At 29.8% G+C, this 21,789-nt stretch overlaps 1 protein-coding gene and 1 long non-coding RNA gene across 3 annotated transcripts in view; one reads left to right on the plus strand and one right to left on the minus strand.

The window, feature by feature from the left end:
* Positions 1–21,789, minus strand: part of LOC106686806 (cationic amino acid transporter 2) — a 104,070-nt gene that overhangs the window by 42,861 nt on the left and 39,420 nt on the right. For both annotated transcript variants that reach the window (XM_014430338.2, XM_014430339.2), the window contains exon 2: positions 972–1,197. In XM_014430338.2, the coding sequence (XP_014285824.1) occupies positions 972–1,197 (226 nt within the window). The remainder of the gene's footprint in view (positions 1–971; positions 1,198–21,789) is intronic.
* The window catches only part of LOC136797259 (uncharacterized), a 17,848-nt gene continuing 1,305 nt past the window's right edge, over positions 5,247–21,789 (plus strand). Inside the window, exons 1-2 of the long non-coding RNA XR_010845109.1 lie at positions 5,247–5,381; positions 18,261–18,396. This is a non-coding gene — a long non-coding RNA (uncharacterized lncRNA). The remainder of the gene's footprint in view (positions 5,382–18,260; positions 18,397–21,789) is intronic.

The raw sequence follows: 21,789 nt of genomic DNA on the forward strand, positions 1-21,789 counted from the left end.
TCTGGCCAGGTCATTAATTTCAATCAAATCATTCTATTTTGTCACTACCCCATAAATTTTTAAATGTTTTAATTGCAGATTAACCAAACGCTATTATAGTGTTAAATCAACTAGCGTGTGAAATTAGATTCTTTTTTTTTGGCATAGTTCCCATAAATGATGTGGAATATTTAAAGAAGCAAAAAAATCAAAAAAAAGAATTTTTTTTTGGTTAGATAATATACCGAATAAGAAAATCCCGTTTTGAGGCTGGCTTTTTAATAAAGTTGAGAATTTTTTCTAAAGTTTGTTTTATCAAAAACAAATTCAACTTGCATTTGAAGAATATTTCGCGAATTTACTCTTAGGATAGATTTAGTTAAACCAAACCGTATTCTTTAATGGGAACTTTTTCCACTTTATGATTGTGCAGTGGGTGTTTGATAATTAAGAATACTTTTTGTGAGCACGTTTCCATAAAAAAGTGAGAAAACAATAAACTATCAATTTTCTTTTATTCTGTAGCCATGGTCTACTGGAACTTTTTTGAAGCTCTTGTACTATTACTTCTGAAAATATGATATATGATTTACGGATCAGCCTGCAAGTTCAATGTCGTACCTTCCAATTAAGATAGTTAATTAAGAATTCTCTCAACCTTGGGAAGGTTATTCGTTTAGCCTCATGTAGCATAATTTACATATTATAATTTAAAGCCAGCAATATGAAAACATAATTAGAAGCAAATGAAAAAAAAAAAATCATAAAATAAGAATAACGTAATTGTACTTATTTTCCGGACGTATTTAGTGTAATCCATTTCTTTTCCATCACTTTCGGGTTTGATGGGTTTGAAGAGTGAGGTTGACATGGACTATTGTCATCGAAATCAAACCAAGGAATAGGTAGGACTTTTATTTTATTTATAACTTATAAATCTGTTTATTTTATAACTTTTAGTGCTTGTTATTTCATATCTATTGCGGATTTACCTGCTAATGCTGATGCGAAGGCCGCTACCATGAAGGACAAAGTCACCGCCGGACCAGCGTCCGTCTTTGCCACGGCTCCTGCGAGGACGTAGACGCCCACTCCCAGGGTGGACCCTACGCCAAGGAGGGAGAGGTCCATCAGGCCTAGAACTCGAGCCAGGGTACCGGTGCTTGGTTCGTCCTGCTTCTTGCGGGAGACCACTTCTGGCAGACTCCGCAGGCATCTCTGTTAGCAGAAAAAAAAAAAAGTTTTTAATAGGAATGTTCATGATTCAAAAGTTTCGACAAATTGCTGCCCTGCATCAATATAAATAAAAATTAAACTTCATGTTGTTTTTAAGAGATAAAGCGAAAGTAGTAGATGATCCAAATTCTAAAAATTTGAGTTTCATGGCTGCAGTAATACCATTCACTGAGCCACCTAATCTTTGTTATAATCCATTAGTAGTAAAGACTTTGCTCATACCAAAGTGCATTGACTTGATGTGGGTTCAATAAGTTACCAGCCTCGAAACCAACTGTTTGCCACTTATTATCTCATAAAATGTTTAAGACAAGATCGATTTATTTTTCATGTTCAACATCTTTCAAAGTTTTTACGTAAATCCTATATAAGACGTCCTCTAGAATGATTAAAATTATATTAAAAACTTTCTATATTACTTTTAAAAAAAAATGAAATAAAAATTCCTAAAGAAAATAAACAGAGCCATATAGTGAAATATGAAATCGAAATTCTTTCAAAGCCAATGATCCTTGAGAAAAGTGGCGATTATCAATTATATTGTACAATATAAACGTATTATTATTAATTATAACAATATAAAAAAATAAAACGTTATGTATTACGTTTTATTTTTTTATTGTTGCAAAATTTACGACCCGGATAAATTATTAAAAAATTTTTAACGAGTTGAAAGTTTTTTTTTAGATTTATTTGTTTTAAACGGAGAATAGTCGTGCTTTATCTGGCTAATTTGAAGGATTATGTTAAATTGCCAGCGTAACAAAATCTGACATTGAAATGTTCGTACATGTGAACAATTGTTTCAGAAAATATTTTTATAAATAAGAGAATCGAAATAAGAACCTACAGTTCGTTTCGTTATGGTTCACAAATTAAAAGTTTGGTAAATAAATTTGTTAACATCACTGAATATTCTTTTCTGTAAACATTAAAAACAAATCTTTTACTTTATATTCTTAATTATAATTTAATTTTTTTTTAATTGAACGAATGAAAATAAATATTATTAATATTATATATAAAACCTCCGTGAAGAGAAGGGGGAAGGTTAAATTAGTTAAAATCTCTGAGATTTTTTTTTTTTATTCTCTTTTCACTATCTAGTTATTTCTAGTACTTTTTAAATTATCAAATGTATTTGGAAGTCCGAGGCGATTTGCATCCCCTTTCTACAGCCCTGAGTTCGGGCTATTATTTCTTGTTAATAGCTTATGTAGGAACATCCTATTGGAAGCACTACAATGACTAAGAGAGTAAATATATATATACTCATAATTTTTAACATAAAACTGAGATAGATAAAACAATGAACTATTCAATGATTTGCTCATTTTGAATACATTGTTTATATATTCTTAGTTTATATTACACCTTGTGGGAAGTGCTGTCCTAAAGAAGGTATTTATCACGCACTCCATCTTCATGTTAAAAATATATTTTTTTTACCACTTAGAATCCGGAGTTTTTAAAAGCCAGCCTAATTGCACAGTGAAAACTTCAGCCCCATAGGTACTGTGGATTTTAGACAGTGATAAATAAGTCAGTATGTATGCGGTATAAGTCTTTATACATTGTTTAAATAAATAAAATCTATCATATTTTAGTCTCAAAACATTTTTTATTCCTTTATAAGTTGGACGTTTCGGCCAATTCAGTCATCCTCAAGGACAATAATACAATTTTAGAACCATATCATTTAAATACAACTTTATGCAGGCCCAGGTCATTAATGAATAATTTATCACAAAGAAATTGTTGTAATAAATTATAACAGAGAAGGTTGACTGTGATAAAATGTTTTTATTTTTAATTTAATGTGAAAAATTGACAAGTTAGGGTAATTTGTGGACTGGTATTAATGACCTGAGCAGAACAGCCTGCGTAAAGTTTCTTTAAAAATTATGTGGTCTAAAATTGTATTAAGATTGTCCTTGAGGATGTCTGAAATGGCCGAAACGTCGGACTTATAAAAGCTGAATAAAGAATGTTTTGAGCTTAAAATAGAAAAAATTTATTTATTTGAACAATAATAACTAGTCTCAAGAAAGTGTTAAGATTATAAATAAAGTCCGTATACATGTTAAGATAAAGTTATATGTTCTACTGGATAAGTTACATAGATATTGTGAATGAAAAGTACTCTTTGTAATATTAATTTTTTATATTTTATCTCATTATATCTAATAATGACGTTTCGGGACTGTCACCCCATCATCAGGTATCTACAAATTCACAATATTTATCCTATGCATGCAACAATTAACAAGTATACTACAATTTCTTTTTAAATTAAAAACAAATTACCTGATTAAATGCATCTTTTAATATCACATTTAATCTTCTCCTTACTACTTATAAATATTAACAATAAACATATTATTGCCAATCATATAGAACATTAATAATCAAAAATTCCAATATAATTATCAATAAGGAGGTCTTAACTCTAATATACCTTCTTGAACTAGCTTATCTGAAGGAGGTTTTTGAAAACCGAGAAATATATATATTTAAACCAATCAGAGTCCGAATTTTTTAACATAGCCTTATTATACTAATAAAACAGTAGAAGATCCAACAATTATCAATTCAGATTCATCAGAATTGTCAGGTACTATCAAGTAAAATGAAGGTTGGATGCTGAAAAAGAGGGTTTTCATAGAAACCTGCACTTTATATGTTACAATAAGTATAGAACAATTCTCAGCATCTTCCCTAATATTTGTCATATTTACTTAATATTAGTTTTTTTTTTGTAAAAAAATAAATTATCTTTTAAACGAGTGAGATATTATTTATCTCAGAAGATGTATATTATTTGAGTTATTCGATAAACTATTTTTCTTTAATATTTTCACATCTACACCATAAGTGGTATCGAAATAAATAACTTCAACTTCTTAGGCACTGTCGTTTCTAAGATGCTCTGATCAATAATTTAATGAGTGAGCAACTACCTTCAAGTTGACAGAATGACTAACTACTTAAAATGTTCTTAACATTGATTCTATAAAATATCACTGATGAATCAAAATTTTAGTAAACTGTTATGTTTTACATTTCTGACATGTTTCGCCAAAAGAAAAATATATGAATTTTGTAAAGAGATATATAATTAAATATACTTTACTGCAAACTGTTGAAATTAGAGATGATCTATCTGTCTACAATAGGGCTCATATTTACTCAGATTGTTGATTGAATCAAATAAATAAACAACTTTCAGGGTGGTGTATTCAATGTCAGTACAATTAAAGAAGATTGACTCATACTGCATAAAGAAGAAATCAAACTTTGTCTTCAACTGATAAATGATTTTTCAACTAACCAAAATAATACTGATGTGTTTATTTATTTTTTTCTAAACCTTATTTAAATTCAAGAACTATTAATTCAGACCCTGAAAAAACCTTGAATATTACAAATTTTATGCAAACAAAAAAAAAAAATATTATGTTTGCCATTTAATAAACTTTCAGTTTATACTTCTAATCTAATGTCAGACAGCAAAACGTTTACTTAAGGATTACTTTGTTTGGTTTTATAAAGCATCTATGTAACACACGTGTAATGTTTTTTTTTCATTTTATTATTTTTTCAACTTATTTATAAATGTTTAATTTAAATTGAAGAACATTCTTTTTTAATCTGGTTATATGAAAAGAATTGAGGTGAGAATTTTAGAAACAAAATTATACAGAAAAAAAACTGACAAAACACTGATTGAATATTACTTTCTCAATATCAAATAGCTAAACAAGAAAAACAATTTTTTTTCCGATCCCTCTAAAACAGAAAATAAAACATGAATTATCAAGTTACATTACGTATGTGTTACATAAATTTAATTAAATACAACATTTTTCTACCGTTGGTACTTAAATTTTTTCTTGCCCTGCTATCAATTTTATTATTTTAAACATCATATGTATACATGATATATACACAATACAAAGTGAATAAATGTCCTCCTTTGGCCTAAAGGGCATTTAATGGCACGTTCTGGGATCCGCTGTGTGCAGGGTAGCACTGTCTCGCTTGCTCGTCGTCTGCGTTGCCACGAGAGGTCCCCCCTCCTCTAGTGATGAATGGTTGGGTTTAAGCATAGACCCTTCCCTCGGCGAGCTGGTCGACCAAGGGAACAGTGCCTTGCCACCTCCCAGGTTGGTACTTCAAGGTAAACAGTGAAATACTTAGCTGATGGTTAATGTGTCCATTCTGTGAGGACTCTACTAAAATATTTGGAGGAGAGGGGCCTCCATAAAGGTCACAGTAGATAAACGATGAGGATATATGTATTATCGGAATTGAGTTTTTAGCGACATCAGTCGGGAAGTAACATGAAAGAATAAAACATTAAGTAAAGAAAAAAGTAGAGTTGTCTAAAAATCGTTTGAAAATATGTGGCACCGTAAAAGTACTGTGAGATTCTCTTTTAGGCCAGTCAGTTTGAGGCAGTTTTGGAATCTTTTTTTTGCTGGGTGGAGGAAGGGAGGTCTTAAGTTCTACTAATGAAAGCTAATTGTTTAAAGGGTCTAATTATGAATACAATTGACAAAAAAATTAAATTTTATTTTGGTATAGTTTTAGTTGATTAAATAATGGTATATGTTGAAAATATTCTTCATTCTTTTATTTCTTTGACTTTAAAATTAAGTAACGATCACTTTAGTTTGTGTTAAGTAAAATGTAAATACCGATGAGTTACTCTCTGGTGGTGACAGGACTTTAAAATGCGATTATATCGTACTCACTACGGATTCAAGAAAACAGAAACTTATTTGTTAATACCTCAATAATCTTTATTTGTTTTTCCAAAAAAATAAAATATTACGGAATATCTTACTTGTAAGCCGAATTTTCGGATAATTGTATTATTTTAGTATTTACAATACATTTATTTATTTATTTATTGCTATTTACAACTGTATAAAAAATACAAGTAAATCTGATCATAATGAGATAATGATATGATATAGGGTGTAGAGAAACTACCCAGTAGTAGAACTCTAAAAACAGTTTACAATATAAGATCACGAGGCCATCTCCTTTTCAGGCGCCTCGGAGGATTGCCAGGAATGGAAGAGGAAGCAAGGTTAGAAACTTTTAGTGGGATTGGGTGGTTAGGGAGTTTATTATGGAAGGAATAATATCGGGTTCGGGTTAGATCGGTTACGTAAGGAACATTTAGGTCTTTATGGATGGTTTTATTAGTAAAAAAAATAAGGAGTATTGAGGATTTTACGAAGGATTTTGGATTGTAAAGATTGGATACGAGAGGAATTCGAAGGTTTAGTGGAGCCCCAAACAATACATTTATATTTTAATTTTTACATCTTTGAAACCACTAAAAAATGTTTACTCACTTATTATTTTATCGTCGCTGGATTCAAAATTGTTTATTAAGTGCTTTTTATCATGGAAATTACTTAGAAGGAACTCCTTAGTTATGGAACACAATTTTGTTTTATTAAGTGTCCAAAATAATGGACCTTTTTTCCACATGTCCTTCAATAACATTTTATGCGGTTCACCTAAATACAAAACCTAATATCAAAAAACGTTTGCGTTCTTTACGAAACGGTGTTAAACAATAAATAATTTTTCAATTTAAACACAAGAATTTTTCAAAACTGCTCAACTGAACAATTTTTAAAGTGGCTTGCAATAATTTTGTCCTAAGCCTTCAATTGTACTATTCACTAAATTTTTCTTATGGACGATATTTTGTACCTTACGTAAGACTAAAACATGACGTCCTTTCAAATCTTTTAATCGTACACCCGTCTCAAAAATCACCTCAATTAAGCTTAGTAGCACGGTTACCTGAGATAATAGCCCAATTTACAGGCTGATATACACTAAATCATTGACAACCTAATTGTAGTCATATACGTCAAACTATCAGATAAACAAGGCGTAAAAGTATCCTCAAATTTCAAAATCCTTAGTTCACAAATTTCCTAATATTTTTTTCCCAATCTTATTTAATCGAAGTCAGGGTTCGGGAAATACCTTATAACTGTTGCCGCGCCTAGATATCTAATACTAAGTTGTTTATACATAAATATACTTACATGAAAAGTTTTTTAATTCGCTTCATATATTACATTCATTATTAGTAATTCATGATTTTATTTCTGAGCCTCTTGACATTGTATACTTTTATGAAGATAATTATTATTAAAGATAACTTTCATAATTGGACAAAAACTAACATATCCTGCAATGAGTCATAAATGTCAAGGTGTTATGTGAAACCTCAAGGTTTATGACTCAGTTTATCTCCTTTATAACTCATTAGAGGCTATAGGTGTAACTCATTGATCTTCACTTGTTTTAAGGGCTAAATATGAACCGTTTTTGATATAGCCCAAGAATTAGGTGCGGATCAAATCATATTCAAATGCAACAAGCCATGGTTGCCATGGGATTCTTGGGCGACAACTGAGCGAACGGCTCAGCCGCTTTTATTGTTGATGGCACAAATTATTCAACTAGATAGCGTGCATGTTATGAAACAAGTCGACCTTAAGGTTATAAAGATAATTAGTCCTAAAGTTGTTTAGTCTGTATATCTGAGCTTATATGAAAATATTTTCTGCTAAATAATTTACCATTTCATAGGAAAAATTTTTAAATTACACAGTAATATTCTAAGAACATTTAGAATAATTTGAACTCAAAATATTGAAAAAATATGTATAGTCTGTCTGTTTCTGAATATGTAATATTCTCAGGTTTTTCGGAACGAACAGATTTTCAGTTTTCATTTCTCAATTATTCAGGCCCACAGGTTACCAACAAAAACATATTAGGTTGAGTAAAAAGAAATCCATTATTTTTTTTTCGGTAGATGACTGTAGCGATCGATATCTCGTAAAGTATCGATCAAACAATTTCAGATTTATGTTCGTTATCAAGGTTCGCACTAAAGAAATTCATTTGCTGTTTTTGGTATGGTTCATTCAGTTGTGAGTTACAGGGTGTTAAAATGGAAATCAACAAAGAAAAATTCGATACAATTTACAGTTTTTCTTTGGTAAGACGAAAATGCAAGCCAAGCAACTGAAATTGTAATTGGTGTTTATGGCCTCGATACTGTTAACAGCTAATTACGCGCAATTTTGGTTTCGTCGATTCCGTTCGGGTATTTTTGAAATTAAAGACGTACCTCGCACTGGCCCGTCGTCGAAAATCGATAAAATCACAGATATAATCGAAGTTGACTGGCATGTTAGTAGTCGTAGCATCGCCCAGGAGCTAAAGATCGACCATAAAACAGTTTAAAACCACTTGCACAAAGATGAGTTCAAAAAGAAGCTTGATGTTTGGGTGTTACACCAATAAACACCAAAACACATGAGGGATCGAATTTCCATCTGCAAAGACTTGGCCAAACGGAATGAAATCAACCCATTTCTTAAACGGATGGTGACTGGGGATGAGAAATGGATCACATGAGACAACATTGTTCGAAAACGATCGCGGTTAAAGCGCAGTGGATCAGCTAAAACGGTGCCCAACCCAGGACTAACGGCCATGGAGGTTCTGCTGTACATTTGATGGGACTGGAAAGGAATAATTTTATATGAGTTGCTTCCATAAGGCCAAACAATTAATTAGGATCTTTATTTTCAACAAATAGACCATTTGAAACTATCGATTGACCAGAATTGGCCAACAGAAGAGGTGTCGTGTTCCATCGAGACACTGCCAGGCCACACACATCTGTAGTGACTCGCCAGAAACTCCGAGAGCTTGATTAGGATGTTTTGATGCATCCACCATATAGTCCGGACATGCCACCAAGCCATTATCATCTTTTTTTTTTGCATTGCAAAACTTTCTTTGTGATAAGAAATTGTCATCATGAGAAGACTGTGAAAATTGGTTACTAGAGTTTTTCGGCAATAGGAACGAAGACTTGGAAGGAGAGAAACATAATGAAGCTACATTTAATGTGGCAATTGATTATAGAACAAAACGGTGAATATTTGACTCAAATCGGACAATCCGAAACATTTTAAATAAAGTCTTGAATGTCACGTTAAAATAATGGATTTATTTTCCCCAACCTAATATGTGCATGTACGTAAAATTTCGAACTAATTATAACTATAAAAAATAAATAAAGATTGAGGACATCTATGTACAATATTTACAAACTAGGCCTGAGGATCCCCGAATCCACTTCTTCACGCGATATTATTATTATTATATGTTCGTCATAAATAAATAATGAACATATAATAAATTATAAGAAATATAATGAATAAAACAATAAACACACTCTTCCAACTTTTTTACTTGTTTATTTAACCAATCGGATGTATTTATCGGATTATCCTCCATTTTGTCATATCTAGACTTTCTTTTGGCCTGACTTTTCCGATAACAGGATTTGAGAAAGTTTTATCATTTAAAATAACAGTTTAAATCGCATTCAAATTAATCCTGTCACATTACCACATCATTATTATTTCTTAAGACTATTTCTTTAACAAAATAAAATGATATACTTTATCTCGTTGTTAATCAAATAAATTAGTGCAATTAAAAATTATTTAATTCTATATCAGTAGCTATCATGTCACTAAAATTATTTTATATTCATATTAGGATCTTTGAAAAGTAAAATTTTAATCAGCAAAGATTTATACTTAATCCTCACAAAGCTGCCTATATTAATACCTACTTTATTATCAATCTAAAACATGCAACTATGTAAACAGTATTTGTATACTGGCACATAAAGATGATTATTGCTCCTAGAATTCACCCTAATCCATATACCATTGTATTCACTTTTTTTTTCTTCGATGGGAGGTATATGTTAATTATATATGATTAGGTTGTGAATAGTTTCTTCTCATGCAGTTTTCCTTTTCTATTTTTTTCATGTTTTTTATTTCACCTCAGTAACCTTGCATTCTTTTATTCATTTTTTATTTTATCTCTTGCATATTACTATATAATATGGATTACATATCTTACTGTGTAAATACTTTGTTATATATGTACTTGTCTAATCGATATATTATTATTATTTGGAAATATAGTCTGACCAGTTTCTGTGTGAATATCACTACTTACACACACATGATTTTGGTGGAAAAACATAAATATTTATTAAGTGACATCATACTCCAGAACTGATATCCAGAGAATGTTTCGTTTTTTATATCATGTCCAGCTGCTTTCTTTTTGTTTAGTGTCTTTTAAAATAAAATAGCTATTATATGGATAGGCATTGAATTTAAGTTAGTGTCCATGATACTCTCATGGACACTAACTTAAATTCAATTTTCTAATTCTTTTCGTCTTTATTGGAGTACTTATACATTTCCGAAAACTTGAACTAAAAAATGCCATTTCCGTGAAAGTGGCCCATATTATTAAAATTTACTTATTTCTTTGAATTTCTGGAAACTATATTTCCTAAAAATTATAAATATATGGAAAATATAACCAAAAATTAATAAGATTGGGAAAATAGAAGTCAATATTTGAATAAATTAGAAATTCACTGCATACTTAATTTTTAAAACATTATAGTGTCAGAAATAATATATGGCCTACATTTCGTAAGAAACTCTTTATGATTTGCAATATTTTATTCTGTGCGAATCCAAAACCTTTTCAGTATGCAAGCAATCCTGTTTGGCAGGAAATATAAACTTGGATGACACAAGTGCGATCAAGCTTGTCATTCAAAAACGATTTGGCCAAATTTTGATCTTTTGAATTTTTCCAACCCAGATTTTAGTGAAGATAAGGACTGTCAATTTTTAGCACGAAACTAACAGTTTGGTTTATAATAAATGAGGTAAATAACAATTAGTAAAAGTCTTTATCTTTAATATTTTTTAACTCACAGGATATTTCTGGTATGAACGATGCAAAGGAAGGAGGATTGATTTCCTCCCTTATCCACGACCCTTCTTCTTTATGAATTACTGATTGTTCAGTTGTCTTTAATAATAAAATAAAATTGGATAATTAGAAAAAAGAATGGATTATTCCAGATTTAACAAAATTGGAATTATTTTTATACATTAACTAACAATTACTAACATTTTTGAATTTAGGAAATACATATAGTGTGTGTGAACGTACTGTAATAAAATTATTTATTTAAAGATGTAAAATAAATTATATCAATAAATTCAATAAATCGTAAAAATGTCAAGTTATTTTATTTTAAAAATAAACATTAATTGAAATAAAAGTTAATAATTATTAAAAATGAGATTAAAACCATTTATTTTTTGTTTATGCCAAAAATTATAAATGTAAGCTTGGGGTGATGAAGAAAATTATCAACATCTAAGTAAATATCAATGTGCCCGCTGGTCTTTAAATTGTTGAAGGTCGACGAGGCCAAGTCCGCTGGCCGGATCATAGCGGTTTGGCGCTGTTTTCAGACTCAAAATAAAGTAAAAATTAAAAGAACTATAAAAGCAGATCAATCAATAATAGTGCGTATTACAGTACAATATAGCAGTGATTGAATTTGAGAATTATTTTTCTTTAAGGACAAAATCAGGTCATGACTAAATTTTAAATATAATAACATAAAAATCATTTTTATTTTTGCAATAAATAACTCTGATTAGTTTGAAAACAGATTAGAAATCACTTCATAATAATAATGGATGAAGAAATTTAAATAAATAACAACTCTTGATTTGTTTTTTTTTTTTGCTACAAATAAAACTCAAAATTATAAAATTAGGTTGCTTGCTTTAAATTCGAACTATTGAGTTGAGAGTGGTTTTATTTTATTCAACATTAAAAAATGAAACTTAACAACTTAATATGATATACTGACAAAAAAAAAATTGCCAAGAAACCAAGTACAAAAGCATAATGTAAACTTATTAGATATTTAATCTATGAATTTTATCTTAAGTCCTAAGATATTCAGGGCAGAATTCGTTATTTATGCTCGATATCACTAAGTAGTTGAGGAGGTTGCGAAGTGGTCATTACTTTCACAGGAAGAGGGTCGGTTTCGCATTTACGTAAGCAGTTCTTATCTTCACCTGTCGGGTCAGTTGGTACAAGAGCCCAAGAGAGGAAAAAAGGCAGTTATTTCACGCCAATTTTGGATTATTTAATTGAAAACTATGTATAATTACTAGTCAAAATTGATGAGTCTGCCAAGTATAGGTAGGGGGAATGAAAAATGGAGGCTGTTTCAAAACAGTAAAAATAATTATTTTTTTATTCGGAACTCTATATCTTTACAACTACCAACAACAATAAAAAATCTAAGAGGACATCATTTAAAGTAGAGTAAATTTGCTAAAATGTAAACCCTAATGTAAAATGTAAGCAGTAAATAGTAAAATGTAGACGTAAATTGTAAAATGTAAGTTCTTCAATAGTTCTCGAGATACAGCTTTTTAAAAAGTAACATTTCATAAAAATGTTGTATGGAACGTACTTAAATATCAGTAGTTAGTTAATTTATTTTGAGAAATCTATAGCTCAGAAACTATGTGACGTACAGATGTCTATTAGCACTCAAATTAAAGCTAGTTTAATGAGCTATAAAGTAGTTTATGACGTTTATTTTCGTAGGAGTAGTAGTTTTCATGAAATTTGCTAAAAAAAATTGATTTTTTGTTGTTGTTGTTGTATTTATTGACAAATTACCGTAGATTTTAAAGATATTTTTCTTTTTAAAAAGCTATATCTCGAGAACTATTGGACGTAAATAGCTCTATTAGAGCTAATATTTCAGAAAATTTACTCTTCTTTAAATAATTTTCTTAGATTTCCTAGAGTTGTTGGTAGTTTTTAAGATAGAGATCTCCGAATGAAAAATTGAAGTTTTAGAAACTTAGTTTTTTTATCGCTTTGAAACAGCCGCCATTTTTTATTCCCCTTACCTATACTTGGCACACTCATCAGTTTTTACAAGTAATTATACACAGTTTTCATTAAAGCAATCAAAAATTGGGGTGAGATAACTGCCTGTTTTTCTTCCCGGCTCTCGTACTAAGCTGTATCCAAAATTAATCTCGACTGAATTATGAAAGACCTAGGATATATTTTATAAAAAGAGCTCATTTTGCATGTAAACGCTTAAATTTAGCAGTCTCCATCATTTGATTTTAAACAGGGTAATGATAAACTTAGTATATAAAAGCAGCAAAAACGTAGTCAAAAAATCGAAAAATAAGTTAGATCAGCAAGTATATATTTACAAGCGCTACTTTAAATTTTTTGTGTCATGTAGGACATTCTTATTTCCACATAATCCTTAAATTTTACCCTCCTCCAGTTTTGTTAAACCAAGGAACAGTTTGGAAGTAAAGAAAGAATAACATTATGGTATATTTAAAAAAAAATAATTTTGGTCACAATGGACTTACAAACGTCAAAATAAGTGAGATCTCGAAATGCTTTATTTTTAGCACTTTATCACACTTTCTCTACTTATATGACTAGTAAAAGTAAAACATCGTGGAATAATTTTTAAATGATGAGAGAAAGTTGGAGAAACTTTTAACTGAATTTTGGGATAATATATTTTCGTATATAAACCAGAATTTTCATGTGTAGATATTTATTACATATTTTTATGGGATATTCGCACTACTTTGATTTGTACACTATATTTACTTAGCATTATTTTAAATGTTTTTGTTACAATAGGCTTCATCACTGTAGACGATATTGTAATAATTATTATAATTAGATTCAGATATGATTCTGAACTTTCATAAATTAATATGGTAATATTATAATGGCAAGTAATACTGTAAATAAGGACACAAAACATTTTTTTGCTCCTGAAGATGTAGCTTGGATAACAGTTAAAAGCAACAGTAGCAATGTCATGAATATATATTCCAACTTTCATTCAGAATTCTCAAAAATTCAAAATTTTTCCAAACACGATAAATTATGTCAGTTAACTCTCAGAACCAGTCCGAGAGGGGAGGGGAGTACGAAATGGTGATTATGGGTGTAATCCTTCGTTCAAATATATAATCTAATTTCATCTCAAAATATTGAGAGCCATTAATATTAAGGAAATATTAATATAAAATATTAAGGGAGCCGAGCCACGATGTTTCATGCTATTTTAAAAAGAAGAAAGATAAATTCTTTAGTTTGATAGTATTTGTAATTTTTGTTTTTATTCTATGAAGCTATTGGCAGTTACGGTTTTAACAAAGTGAAGTTTTGGATTTTGGCTACTAATTTAAAAATGTAATAAGTTTATCAATATATTTTGTCAAAGCAACACTCAAAAGTAGAAATATTTCATTAATTAAATCATTCATTGTATCATTGATATTTATTAAAGGATATCAAATGAAACTATTAGAAAATTAAGCTAATAGTTTAGCAAATAATAATATCTTATAATATTAACAAACTCTCAAGCTGTTAATTACTTATTTTATTACATTTACATTGGTCATTTTTAAATTCCAGATTTATTTAAATCTCCCATTTAAAAAAATCTTAAATTTTCGGTACAGCTGGCCGTTGACTGATCGAAGGAATGTGATTTTCAGTTAGTAAATATTGTCGGTTAGCAAAAAACCTGTTCTAGCGATACGATTTTATCCCGCTTACGCCATAACCCGTTGGCTAACTCCTATATTTAATTCTAGCGCTAATAGTGTCTACTTCCAATCTCTTCTCTCTACACACACAGATATATATACATATATATATATATAATGTATAAGAAAGAATGTTACTTTGCTTCATGTGGTATACCTACCTACCAACCTATACCTTCTCAGAACAAAAAATTCATATCAAAATATAATTTGTTTGTAAATAATCATTTCAATCCATCCTCTTTAACGCTTCAAGGTGTCCGAAATAAGATGTCCCTTGGATCTCCTAAGTTAATATAGTCATTAAAGAGCTACTAATGGTTAGTATCCTTCCAAGCAATGGTGATGTAATAACAATATATATAGCACACGTATTATTGTAATAAATGTAAAATAAAATAATTTCGCATGCTATCATGATTTAAATTATGAATAAAAAATTAAAGGCCCAGACTTTAATACTTTTAATTAATCTCTGTCGAATCCACTTTATTAAATTCCCATGTTTAATATATAACGTTACTTTGTACATATATTTAAGAATATTGAGTTTGATTTATTTATGATAATTATAACAAAAAAGTGGGCCAAAACCTTAGTGGTATAGGTTTTCCAATCCAATCTCGTCCACCCGACCAAAACACGAATCAGTAAGGTCAGACAACGAAATCTACAAACCTATGCCAGATTTTTACCAATCAGCTACAGAACCAGTCTCTCAATACACAAATAAGTATAACATTAAGATCTTCAAATACGCGCGGTAGAAAAAGGTAGTATTCATTTTGAATTATGTTCTTCTGTTATGTTGCATTTATTAATTCATGTCTAATTTCTGTTTTAGAGAGATTAGAAAAATAAAAAACCAAAAAAATAAAACTAACTTCTTTCATTCATTTTCAAATCCATGTTTTATTGGATACTTTAATTGTTATAGTGCTATTACTATATTCGTTGATTGTATGCCAGCAATAAAAAAAAAATAATAATCTATAATAAACACTATTCCGTACTTTTATAATATATTTACCCTAATTTTAAATACTTCAAAGAATAAATTTTGATTGAATTAGTCTAATTTTCGTAAAAATAAAGGCAAGAAGTAAAAATCAATTCTTGTTATTATAATTAATTAGTAATTTTTGTTTAGTTAGTATTATTGACAATTAAATTAAAGACAACACACATGAGATATTGGGTGATTGAAGGCCTGCTGCATTGTTTTACCTCTGCAGAAATTTACTTTAACGTATCATAATTAAAATTATCGTAAACTTATCAACTTTTTGTAACACGATTATTCAAATTTATTCCTTATGATGCTCTACACCTGAGTGGATATGTAGAATTCCCTTAGTCAGGGAACAGCTGCTACGATATGCCAGATGTAAGAAGGAAACCGTTACTAAGATAGTGGTAAGCTGATTTTGCCTTCTATACCGAGTGATACTACATTTTAGAACATTGAACAAATAAAAATATTTCTTTTGTTTTGTAAATGAAGTATATTCAACATGAATTCTTCTTAACAACCTTAACTTAGCTTACAATATTATTGTTAAATTCAACAAGAAATAAATAAACTGCAAGAATAGGTTATTCTTATAAAGACAGAAAAAAGGCTTTAACACAAATACAAACTTTAACAAAAACACCTCCTTGCCTTACATTATTTACAAAGGTAAAATGTCAAATACTTCATTAATATTGAAATTGGCTGGAGGAACTCATAATTCATACGACTCTTTTTAAAAAACTTTTACAGATAACCCATCTGTCCTAACCTAACAACCTAAACGTTATTTTAGGTTTTACTGTCAATCTGATTAATCATGTTTCCTATATATGTTTTAAAAAACTTCTCTCGTGACCTGAAATCTGGAATGAATAGGAAATGAATTATTGAATCTATTATTATATATAAATTTATCATAATAATAAGTCATATAATCAAATCCAAGCCTATGACACAGAGCATCGAACGTTAATGAAAATAGGGGTTCCGCATGATGTGATTAAAAAAAATAATAATTGGAAAATTCTAGAAAATAAATAAAATTAGTTTTGTTTTAAATATGAATATTTGTTGAAGGTTTATAAAACCACAGTGAGTTGAATGTCCTAAATGTTCTTCATGATTAGGTAAAAAGTTTTCACAGGAAGATCTTTTATTTTGCTCTATAATTTTTTAATCGTAAAACTACCCTCATGGAGTAGTTTACGTTAGAATATCAGGATTTTGTTTTCTTAGTGTGAAGAAATATTACAATTTAGGAAAGTAATTTTTTTCTTTAATCATAGCCAGGTTTATATCATAAAACCCACATAATATGTTTTTTTTTTATTATTGTTTCTAACATTAAGTACAAATCGTGGTGTAGTCATGTAGTAGGCCGAATGTATTATGCGAATTATTATTATTTCTTAAGTTAGAATTTGAAAATGTGCCAACTTGTTATTTAACCGTTCTTTACGACCTGCTACCAATCCTGATCCTGGTAATTTTGTCGAGGTCGTACTTATATAGTGTGTAGAAAGGAGTCCGTGTCCTTGGCCCAGTGTGCGTTCTTCTTCGGTGCAATTCTTTGAGAGCTTAGAATAAATTTTGCAATATTTGGTGACCACCAATTAAAGGAAACGTCTCCAAATAAATTTAAATTGGTGATTTCATAATTACAGCAGGACTCTTTTTTTTTTTTTTTTTTTTTTACTAATTTTCGCACCATTGAAATTATGCAACTTAAATATGAGAATAACGCTACTTCAAATACTGTCGGTAATTACAAGGATACTGAATATTACACGATTTATCTAAATGGAAAGGGACCATTTGAATTAAATACTTCTGCATTCATGATTCAGCACATTGCTATCTATTTAGCTTAGGATTCAAAACCGAACAAAGAGTTTTGTTTTCTGGTTTCAGAAACTTTTCTAGAACATGTCTAAATTTAAGATTTAAAAATACGGTATAATAAAGTTCCTGGAGTGATTCATTCATCAGAGTTATAATATAATTTGTTCTAAATAGTCCTAAATTTGCACTTACAACGAGACTGTAATAATTGAAAATAAAAATGAATTATCAAAAGAACCTGTTACAAATACGGAAACATGGCAGATAATTGTGTTTGAGAACTATGTCGGGCTGGATTAACAGCCGGGTCTAGGAACGGAAAGAAGTTTCTCTGTTTCGAAATCCTTCCATTGCTCCACAGGTATTTTCCTTTCCCTCGCATTTTCTTATCTTCGGATTCAATAATTCATAGGGGCAAGTCGTGCTGGGCACAGGAGATGAAGATCAGCGAATTAATTAATTAATTATTAATTTTATTACAGCATATTAGGCTTGTGGAAGAAAAGTGTCCAGCACCTCTTCCTGAAATTTATTATCAGGTTAATTCACTGAAGAACTCTAATCCAACTAATTTTCATTATTTATATCTGCAGGTTGATGAGAACCTTTTATTAGTCTATTTGTGTATCCGTGTATGGTGGTGGAGATACAGAATTCGTGGATTGGTCGATTGTTGGTTCATGAACTTAGGGATGAAGAGTTTTGTAAATAAAGAAGCTTTTATTATTAGTAAGTATAGTTTTTTATTTTAACTTTTGTTTTGCCAGCTTTTAAAATACAAATACACAGATGTTTAAATTTCCATTAATTTAATTTTAAAATATACATTAATGTTCCTTATGTAACCGATCTAGCCCGAACCCGAAATCATTCTTCCATTATAAACTCCCTAACCACCCAAACCCATTAGTTTCTATCCTTGCTTCCTCTTCCATTCCTGGCTATCCTCCGAGGCGCCTGAAAATAAGATGGATTCGTGACCTTATGTTGTGAAATGTTTTTAGAGTTCTATCAATGGGTAGTTTCTCTACATGCTGTATCACATCTTTATAATCTTACTTCAAATTTGTTTGTTGTATTTTATATACAGATGTAAATGTTAATTAATAAATAAAAATATATATACATTAATATTATACCAGAGAAATAAATAAGCCGAAAAATCCACCCTAATGACATGGTCAATGTGGATGGCAAATCGTTTTCATAAGTAGACAGTTTCAAATACTTCGGCTCAAGAATAACATCAATAAATAATCAACGGACTGAGATAGATCAGCGTAAAACAAGTGTGAACAGTGCGTTTTTTTCTCGGTCAAGAGTACTGAAATCTCGAAAAATTCTTAAAATCTGAAGCCAAGGATGTAAAGTCAGATCTGATATACGGCTGCAAGCAGTGAATAGTGACTGGTACCAGAGACTGGTCCGTATATATATCATGACTGGTAAGGTGGTTAAGATAGGCGAGAAAAGTGGCTCGATGCAATCCAACAGGACGCATCTACACAAAAATGAATGCCAGTATAGTTGGAAAGAGGTCACGTAGAAAGCCAAAAAACCGTTGGATAGACAAAGATGCGAACAAGGTACATATGGCAAACTGGAAAGCAGTAGTCCGAAACAAGCAGACGTTAAGAAGGCTGGTTCGGATGGCCAAATATTAAAAAGGTCTATTTCAGAATCCTGAAGAACTCAATAACAGGGATATATTTCAGGATATCCCATAAAAGAATTAAATTTTCGTTCTCCTTCTAGTGTGTGATAATTATATTTTTATTCATTTTCAAAGTGGATAATTCGAGAATCTAATCAAGTTGTTAAAAATTTTTGCTTGAGTAAGGTAAAAAAAAAAAAATATTTTTTTTTCAAATTATGCCATTTGACAATCCTGAAATAACCACTAAAAGGTAATTAAAAAAAAAAAAAGATTTTAAATTTTTAGTAGCTCAGTCAAATTGCGGTTACAAATATGAGATAACATAATAAATACATTTTCTAAACGTTAATTTTTGAACATGAAACACTTGTAAATAAGATGAGATGTTATTTAACAAATTAAAAGAAGAATTGAAGAAATAAGGTTTTCAGAGAATTCAACCTTATTTTTATATAACTTATAGTAATTACGTTGTTCATCGCGTGTACATTAAATGAATTTATGAAACCCTTGGCAATTTTTCAGAGAAAATTAACCATTCCGCTCAAGGTTAGAGGATATGTGACGATTTAAATGTTGCACGCGAGCTGAAAATTTCATTTGAAAAGAAAATTGACATTCCTGGTTTGTATGTCTCGTATCTTATGTGAATGAGAGTGTATTTATTTTCGTACGAATATGAGCTATTGTAAGTGCAATTGGCAAATTGTCCAGAGAGATAGTATAGAATAATACATACAAAGAGATCATCAAATATAAAAATAAAACAAAGAGCTAGGGAAAGATATCAAAATATATTATATTTCACACAGAAAAGAATAATATTAAACTAAATTTTTGATATTATTCTTGTATAAATACATAAATGTCTTTCAGTGGTAATCTCATATCATACTATTGTTCTAAATTTGCATATACCACCATAGACTATAAAAATACCGTGAATTTGAGAGACTGTAAAAATTAGAGTATTTTAACCAATACTTACTAATCAACTGACAAATGGAAAAGTTACAGAATCTTCTTATAAGGTAATAACAAATGTAAGCCAATAAACTCATACACCCTGTGTAATTAAGCGGAATTACTGTGAGTTATATTTGAATAAAATCTGTGATCACTCTAGTTTATAACCCAGTCACGGTGGGTAATAGGAAAAAAATAGTACCCATGGAACTAAAATAATAATTTATCGATACTAAAAAAGAAAAAGCTTTTTCTAGTCGAATTTGGGCACAAGGAAACATACCTCAATTCTGTTATGCCGAATAATGAACTAAAATGTTGTGAGAATGAAGTTGTTAAAATAAAAACAGATATGAGATACATTATCTCCTTACAGTTATAAAATTTATTTTCGATTTCTCCTCTAAGAGGAATATTTTCGTGGGAGATTCGTGAAAAGTAAAAACCATACATCGATGAATCATTAAAAAAAACAAAATTGCTGAAGTACCTTTATCACAATTAATAACGAATGGATAACTGAATCGATTCGTGAATCGTTTTTCAATTATTACTCAATTGGCGCTAATGAAACTCAAAATGCTTGTTAATGATACCCATTAAAACAAAGGTGCGAGAATAAGATGCAGTGACAGAACGACCTCTACTTTGCCAGCCCTTGGCATAGATCTTCTATCTCAAAGATATTGTTTGATAATTGTTTTTCATTGCTATCGAGTGAACAATCTACAATGGGACGGGCTGATGTATATGATCATCGTAATCTATTACTAAATCAATGTGCCTTGTCAAAAACAGACATAAATCTTCTTTTTCGGGTATAGAAAGAAAATCTTTTATCAAGTATGAGGAGCATTTTATCGAAATTCAATGGATATTTTTATAGAATAAATATTGAGGTGTATGTCATGTAGATAAACCAAGTTTTTACTGAAACTATTGATATGCAACAATTAATTGACGGAAGAAATTATAAGTTTTGAAATAAACTGAGTAATTTTTAGAGACTGGATTATGATTTGTTAAAAAAAAAAAAACATTACTTAGTAGATCGGAATATATTAATTTTTGATTGAAGTTAATGTAGAGACAATAGGAACTGCAATAACTGCAGCGTAGTTATAATTTAATGAAACCTCTCTTGAAATACATGTATTTAGCTACAATGCATATTTAATTAAATTATTTGTGGATTTATTGTTGCAGTTACATTTTTGGATCTGTAACAACAGTAAAAAAAATTGTAAATCTTACAGACACTGAAACCCCAGACCGTTTTTAGAAAAATGATTATTACGTACATATGTTATTGGCAAGGGATCAATTATTATTTATTTTCTCATTAAAAAATAGTTCAAATAAAGTTTTCTATGTGCATTGAGTAACTGAAGACAACAACGAATCTTTTATACTCTCTGAAAGTTATCACCTCTGGGTGACAATAGGCTGTGGACGGTTAATAAAAATATTCCTAATTGTATTAATTTATAACTAAATTA

This window comes from Halyomorpha halys, unplaced genomic scaffold (assembly GCF_000696795.3).
Source record: "Halyomorpha halys isolate HHAL.00 unplaced genomic scaffold, Hhal_1.1 Scaffold878.1, whole genome shotgun sequence".
Lineage (NCBI taxonomy): Eukaryota > Metazoa > Arthropoda > Insecta > Hemiptera > Pentatomidae > Halyomorpha > Halyomorpha halys.